The sequence below is a fragment of the Chamaea fasciata genome, unplaced genomic scaffold, assembly GCF_029207755.1.
Source record: "Chamaea fasciata isolate MVZ Bird 193981 ecotype frontalis unplaced genomic scaffold, bChaFas1.0.hap1 SCAF_22, whole genome shotgun sequence".
Classification (NCBI taxonomy): Eukaryota; Metazoa; Chordata; class Aves; order Passeriformes; family Sylviidae; genus Chamaea; species Chamaea fasciata.
Window position 1 is genome coordinate 181756 of NW_027094107.1, and position 7796 is coordinate 189551.

At 57.6% G+C, this 7796-nt stretch overlaps 1 protein-coding gene across 1 annotated transcript; it reads right to left on the reverse strand.

Annotated features, from left to right (window-relative positions):
* Positions 1–3874: 3874 nt before the first annotated feature.
* LOC136300176 (thymosin beta-15A homolog) lies at positions 3875–5371 on the reverse strand. The gene is made up of 3 exons (XM_066202381.1): positions 5262–5371; positions 4833–4937; positions 3875–4375 (listed from the first exon to the last, which is right to left on the reverse strand). Exons 2-3 carry the CDS (start codon positions 4930–4932, stop codon positions 4338–4340), a joined length of 138 nt encoding a protein of 45 aa, XP_066058478.1. The 5' UTR covers positions 4933–4937; positions 5262–5371; the 3' UTR covers positions 3875–4337.
* Positions 5372–7796: the final 2425 nt, after the last annotated feature.

The following is a 7796-nucleotide window of genomic DNA, read 5'->3' on the forward strand; positions in this document are numbered from 1 at the left end:
ACCTCCAGGGCATAACTTCAAGAGCAGGAATAATTTTTGCACTGCTGGGGAAAGTGTTGGGTTGTGCTGAGTGTGTGCAGCCCACAGGCCAGTTTCCCAGCACAGGTGTCCAAGGGTTTCTGGCTTGCTGTGTGGGTGCCTTGCTGAGTGCAAAGGGACAGTGGCTTTCCCGCCCTATGGCCATGGGGGTTCCTCAGCACAGTGCTCCTCCCCACCAGGAGGAGATGGGGACAGCTTGTTTGTCCGTCCTTCCCATGTCACCAAGTGGCCCCATCACACACAACTCACACACCGTCGTTGCCTCCTATAAGCTCCTTTGCCAAAGGGCTGTTGTCACTAGCACACACAACACTTTCATTTCCCCACTATTGCTTCTTCTCTTCTGCCTTCCTCTTTTGCAGCCACGTGCTTTGCTCTTTATCTCTCCCCATATACAGGTCCTCCCCAAGTTCTCCCAGAAGAGGTTTCCCCTGGCAGCTCATGCTTGCTGCCCCTTGCTTCCCCTCTCAACCTGAGCCACCACGGATGGTTTGAGCTCTGTGCTTGGCAACGTGCCTGTGTGGGCAGCAGAGACCTGGCAGGAAAAGGCCAACCCAAGTGACACAGAGGTGGTGACATGTTTTCCCCAGGGATGCAGGGAACAGGGAGGAGAGGGTGGGCAGGATCTACCCATTGAGGAGCTGCAGCATTCACCCGTCTGTGCAGCCTGGCTTCACCTTATTCTGTTTGCTCTGGTGCCAAACACACACCTGTAAAATCCACAGTTCAGGTTGAGGTTGGCAATCTCCTGCCATCCAGGAGCTGCCTTAGGCCTTGCTCACTGACACCTCTTGGCTCTCACCACTTTCTGCTGCAGTCCTGGGGCCTGCCAGATGGAGAGTGGCAAAGAGAAAACCCTGGCTGCCAGAGTGCAAAAGCCTCCCTTGCCCTGGGTGAGTTGTGCTACAAACCAGCGTGGTGCTGTGGGACATGAGAAAGGTACCACAGACTGGCAGGGAGCCATGGGGCACAGTGGAGTCCAGCACAGGGCCATGCACAGGCTGACTCAGTCACCTCCTGCCAGAGGTGGGGTTATGATCCTCCACATGTGTGTATTGGGCCAAATCCTCTCCTGTGTGAGTCAGAGGGGATGGAGCAGTGGCAGGGACAGACACCCATCCCAGCCACAAGCCCTGATCTGAATTCACCTCATGCTGCTGATCACCAGGTATTTGCCCAAGTTCCTCCTGATGGTGAGTCAGCCTTCTCCTCCCTCCCCTGCAGTGAGGCCACGGCTCACCATCTCACTGAGCATGAGAGGAAACCACCCAGAAGCAGCAGGATGGACCCTGGATTGGAGAGGCATGGATTATATTCTCCTGGCATGGCCAAGAGGGGCTGACATTAGTAACTCACCTGGTGCCCAGTGAGGGAAGGGTCATAGTGCCCTGCCAGGAAGGCCCAGCTCCTGGGATGGCATCCTCTGTGCATGGCTGCCTGCTGGGGCAGTCCATGCTGCTCAAGCCACCACATTTCTAGGGAACATCAGTCTGGCAGGTGTCCTGGCCTCCCACACCTCTGGCAGCTGTGGGCCCATGGGTGCCAGGGTGAAAAGGTGAAGGTCTGGGATTGGGAGGGAAAGTGCTGACATAAAAGGCTTTTCTGTAATGGTTCTCCCCTTACTGGCTCACACTCTGCTGGCAACAGGGACATTTTGGACACTGGTTTAGTAAAATAGGTAACTTTACCCTCAGTCTTGAGGATAGGGCATTTATTTAGGTGTGCAGATAGGGCACTTAGGCAACGTGTTCTGGTACTTCCTTCTGGCAGGGATGTGGTTGGGAAAAGTGCCTGGACTGCCCTCATTTTAGGTGAACACAGGATACTGGCCATAAGACACATGGAGATGTGTTTGCTGGGGAGCTGCTCCCAGCTCCAGCTGATGTCCCTGGGACTGCCAGCCCCTGGGGTGGCTTCCTTGGGGCACCGACCTGGCTGTGCTAGCACTTAACCCCATGCCTAAACCTGTATTGCTACATGCCCAGGTTGGCTGCAGTGAAAAAGCAGCGCAAACCCAGATGCATCAACACCTCTGTGGCTCTGCAGGACGCATGGGGGTCCCCATGGGCTGCTTCCACAGACTCAGGGTCAATGCCGGAGCATCGCCAGCTTCTGGCACCAGCCACCCTTCCTCATCGAGCAACCCACAGTCCTGGCTGACAAACCAGCTGTCTCTATAGGATTGGAGTGCCCAGCTCCCCTGGCAGGCTCTGCTGCCTGTGTGCACAGCACAGGGTGAGGGGGAAGTTATTGTAAGCACAGCAGTGCCAGGGAGGGGACACTCCTGCTGTGGCCTTGCAGACGTCCATGTGACTCAGGGAGAGATAAGTACCCCGGTGCTTTACCCTGGTGCTTTTCCATGCCTGCAGAGGGGCCCATTGCAGCGGGGAGAGGCAGCGGGGCAGTGTCAGGGGCAGCCAAGGTGCTCTGGGCAGCCACTGAGACCTCCCTATCCCCAAAAGCAGCACTGAGGAGGGGAGATCAGCACAGCTGCTTTGTGTTTCCATCCCAAAGGCTTCACTTGGTTCAACTCAGCCTCTGGCTCTCAGGGATGAGGAAAGGGCTCAGGCTGGCTTTACCTGCCTGCCCCTCCTCCATGAGAAAAACCACCTCTGAGCAGAGACACATTACCACCCTGACAAACAACCCTGGCTGTTGGCACTGGGACAAGATTCCCACCTCCAGGAGAGGGTTCTGTCCTGGGGACATCAGGGTGCTGAAGGGGCACAGCCACCCTGGCATGTGCTGGGCTTCCCAGTGCTCAGCCCAACATAGCAGCAGCCCCCGCTGGGCCTCTGCATTGCTCCCTACTGCTGTCACCCCATGGAAAACCCCACACGCTGCCCTGACAGCGCACAAACACCAAACTCTTACTTGCAGCTCTTTCAATTCTGCTTTTTGAGGGGTGGAGGCAGTGGCAACCACACAGGCAGTGTTATTTGCAGTCCTTGGCAGGCAGCGTTGGTGGAGGCACCAGGCAGATAGGCACCATGTCCAGACAGGCGCAACAGCCCAGTGTTTGTCCCCAGCTGACCAGGCTCATTAGGAACACTGACCAAACCTGTTAGCTGGCAAATTTTGGTTAGTCTGCTTCCACCTCCTCCGTAAGTGGCCTGGTGTGTCCAGTGACCCTGCAGGTGAGGTGAGGAGGTCCTGGCAGTAGCCAGGAAGCCACAGCATAAACCTGGAGGTACTGTCAGAGCTCACCCACGCTGTGCTGGTGGCCAACAGCAGGACCTGGGGATCTCCACCCCTGCAAGGCAGGGCTGGGATCAGCCCAGAGAGTACCAAGGGATTTACTGCATTCAAACCCATCCTTACAGCGCTGCAAAAGCCACCTTCAGTGAAGGGCAGGGGTGGAGGTTGGCTCAAGGGGAACAGAAGAGCAGTGCCATGCAGTGATGGGAGGACTCTGCTCCAAGAACTGGGTGGGCAGAGCTGGCCTGGCCACACCAGCAGGACCCAGGCCAGCATCTCCAGCCAAGCTGACAAAGTTTTAGGCAGGGGACACCAAGTTTTCTAAGGCAGGAGACTCAGCCTTCACATGGGCAGCAAGACTGAGGTTAGCTTCTGCTTTTAGATGCACCAAGAAACCACAATGGTGGTGGAGCACAGTGGCCACGATCAAGCCAGCAATGTTCCCAGTTCCCCCAGGAACTGATCCCCAAGCAAACACCAAGCTGGATTCACCCTGCAGGGAACCATCCCACATCACCCTCTGAGCAACACTGAACAACCAGCACTGCTGCTGCACCAGGCAGAGACCTCCCAACCCCCCAGGGCAAGTCAAGCTACAGCCAGAACCTTTGTCAGGGAAGAAGCCACGAGCCATAGGTAGATCATTACAATTTTTTATTTTATAATAAACTTCTTATTTTTCCCCCAAGGAAGACAAAAAACTGTGAGTGAGGCTACAGAACACTGTCAGTGAAGAATATGCAAGACAGACCCAGGCTGGAGGTGAGGCCAGAAAGGTTCCTCACTCCCCCAGGCAGAAGGGGTCCATGCCCAGAAGCCTCCATGGCCCTTGCTCATCTCCCCACTGTATCAGAGCTAGATCAGTGCTGTCACAGGAGGCAGCTGAGCAGCAGAGATGGCATTGAGTCAGGCTACTGATGGACTGAGAGGACCACACTTTGTCCCCCCACCTGCCAAAGCTGCCAGCAAAGTGGGACAGTGTGTTAGGTGATACAGCTGTTTTCTATACATGTATGTGATGTAAATTTTAAAAAAACCCACATGATTCATTTCAAAGCAAAATAATTAAGTAGTTGCTCTTCCTGCCAGGCGATCTCTCTCTAGGAAGACTTCACACATTCCTTCTCCTGCTCAATAGCTGCAAGAGAATAGAGGCCCATTAGTCTCTAGTGGTCTTTTTTTTTTTTTTTTTTTTTTTTTTTTTTTTTTTTTTTTTTTTTTGTGGAAGCACGCACTAGAGTAGGTTTTAGAGGATTCACTCAGGCCCTGGTGGCCAGTTTCGTGGTTTAATCCCAAGCGGGGCGGTTTAACAGGCTAGAAAATGACAAGCCACGCGTGTGCATGGCAGCAAGTCGGGCACCTGTCCGCAGGAAAGTGATGCCCTGAGGGACCAGTTTGATGCAACAGCCCTCTCCGAGTGGCCATGCCCGCTGCCCCGGGCTGCACATACCTCTGCCCGTGCCTTTCCCCGGGCCAGAGTCCTGCCGCCCCAAACCGCCCCTCTGCCCCGGATGCCTCGGCGGTGAGACCGGCCCCGAAGGCACTGCCCCGCCGCTCCTGCCTCCCGCCCCGTCAGCCCCCGGCCCCGCACTCACTCTCCTTGGAGGGCAGCGTGTTCTTCTCCTCCGTGTTGGTTTTCTTCAGCTTCTTCTTGTCGAATTTCTCCACCTCCGAGAGGTCTGGTTTGTCGCACATTTTGCCTGCGAGACCCCCGCCGCAGTCAGCCGAGGGATGGGGACGGGAAGACAAAGGCGGCTCCGGCCCCCCCCCCCCCCCGGCCCCCGCCGCGGACAATAGCGCAGGGCGGGGCGCGCCGCCGCCCCGGGCACCGTACCGCTCCCCGGGCCCGGGCAGCCGTGCGGGGCGGGCCCCCGGTGTCCCCACAAGCCGGGGAGCCCTCCCCGCAGCAGGCAGCCATGTCCCCCCGGGACCCGCCGCGCCCGCAGCCCCCACCCCGGGGCGCCCGCCGAGTCTCTCCTCGCAGCAGCGCTGCGCGGGGCCCCCCTCGGCGGCCCAGCCCGTACCTGCGGCGCTGTAGGGTGCGATGTGCGGTGGATGCGGTGTGCGGTCGCTGCCGGCACCGATAGCGATCCCACTCCTTGCGTGCCCAGGTGAGTCTGGAGCGCGCGCCGTGCGGGGCGGAGCCTTTTATACCCCAGCCGCCGCCCAGCCCGCGCGCCCATTGGCTGCCCGCCCGCCGCGCCCGCCGGGAAGCGCGTGGCCCGCCAGGGGGCGGCCGTTCCCGCCGTGCCGCGCGACGGGGGCGCGAGCGGGACCGAGTGCGAGGGGCGTGAGGGAGACGGGGAGGGAGGGGGACAACGGGAGAGGGAGACGCCGGGTGAGGGGTCACCGGGGACGGCGACACGGGGACACACCGCCTCACAGCACACACGGACAGGCGGCACACAGCCCGTCACACACGCGCGGACACAGCTCCTACTGCTCCACGTGCGGGCATGGTTCCCGCTGCCACTCCTGTGCGCGCACGCAGCTGGGTGCCAGGTGTGAGGGGCAGCAGGCTGGTCCCCATGAGACCAGATGATTCCAAAGTCACTGTCCCGGCCTCAACCCACCAGAAGCAGGTGCCCCACAGCAACGGAGGCAGCTGTGGCCTGTGTGTGTGTGTCCAGGGATGCTCCCACTGCTGAAGCAGAACTTGAATAAAGCAAGCCTTGGGCTAAACCCTGTACTCTCTTCTCCCTGTACCCTCCACCTCCTCCTGGCCTGCCAGCCTCTGGGTTTTGCTCAGGGCTTACTGGAGATTTTGCAGAGAAAATCCCCAGCAATCCGGAGGGAACACTTGCTTTGTGTTCTTTAGCAAGACGACTGCCGTCTTGGCAGGAGGGACTTGGTGCTATCCAGCGACAGCAGGTCACGGCCGGAGGTGGCCCTTTGCCACAAGCCCTGGGGCACCTTCTCGCTCCAGGCAGAATATGGGCTCTGAATTCAAGAAGCACCAAGAGCTGGCAAATGCTAAAAAGGCAAAGGCCAAGATCTAAGGCCAGGCTGCTCCTCCGAGAGGAGTCTGGATGGCAAACAACCTCCCATTCCTGTGCCTGGGGGAGGGAGAGAGGGAGGGAGAGGCTGCAGGCAAAGCTCCAGGCCAGGCTGCTCCCAGAGCAGCTCTGATTTGGCCACAGCAGGGCTGCCTTCGTGAGCATCCTTCAAACCCACCCTGCAGAGCCTGCAGCACACAGCCCAGCCCCAGTGAGAACAGGCTCATCTTCCCTGCACAGCCAGCAAGAACCAACAGATCCATGCAGTTTCAAAATGAACACAGGAAATCCTTTTTGCCTTCATGCAAATAGTCAGACAAGTGTTTTACCATGTGTTTACTCTCTGGCTGTGCTCACCTTCCCCTCAGCTTCCCCCTTTGCTTGCCTGTTCTCCACATGCTTCTCCTTTGTGGATGCTGCAGTCTGACGTAGCTTTTGTCCCTGGCAGACAGCGAGTGCGAAAGAACCTGATCCCCACCCTGCCTGTGCACAGCCCCTCGCCAGCACCAGCTGCACCCAAAAATCTGCTCACCATCCTCACAGCCCCTCAGCAGACCAGCTGCACCCGCCACTGGCAAGGCTCAGCCCCTGGGCAATGTGTTGCAGCTCCTGATGCTGCAGCACTTTGTAACCCCCGGGTCTTTGTCTGGGCACAAAGCCACCACGGCGGACACGCAGGCAGGGGAAAGGGGAGCTCCCCCTTCCTCAAGCCACACAGGCACCACAACACTCGTACAAACCACGGCCAGTGCAGCTTTAAAGCCAACCCTGTGCACTGCCAGCAGGGGAGAGGTGGGGCTGCTGCTGGGGAGCTGCTAAAACCCATCTTGCACAAAGAACAAGAAAGGAGCTTATATCCCAGCAAGAGCTTTTCCCCCTGACAAATTAGCAAAGCCTCCCGTAACTGCACAACCAGCTTCTTTCTTACGTCTTTTGGCATTTCTGCCTTCAATAATTTATAACAAAAGAACTGAGACATCAACAGATGGGGAGAAAGCAAAACCAGCCCTGACCTGAAATAGTACAGACCGACTGCCAGCCATTTTAGATGGGTTTTAAATCTCACACAGAACAAGGCTGCCAGGGCTGATCCAGACTCCCCAATAGCCATTTCCAGGAATGCCTTATTCTCCTGTACAGGAAGGAGGCAGGAAGTTTTCTCTGATCAGAGGTTTTTCTCAGCCTCCTGACCCATCTGCCTGCAGGGCACCACCCTGACAGCTGCCAGGCTGAGCCGCTCCACAGGGTAACAGCACTTTCTCCCGTTTTCACCGCAGCCTCCTGCCACAACCCTTTTCATCCATCAGGGCAGCAGAGAGCCCCGGGAAGGCAGCAGCATACTGGGGCTGTTGTGTCTTACAGGAGGGATCATTCCTCCCATGGATGTTGCTGCAGTTTACAGAAGGGCTTGCTAAGACCCTTTTCCCCTTGCCCAACAGCAGCAAGACACAGTGCTGCTTTCTTTAGATCACAGAAACACCGACTCCAGACCTCCTTACATCAGTAAGGCAGGAGGGAGGTGCTAGCAAATTACTTTGAGATGTGTCTCGTGCTTTCAACAGT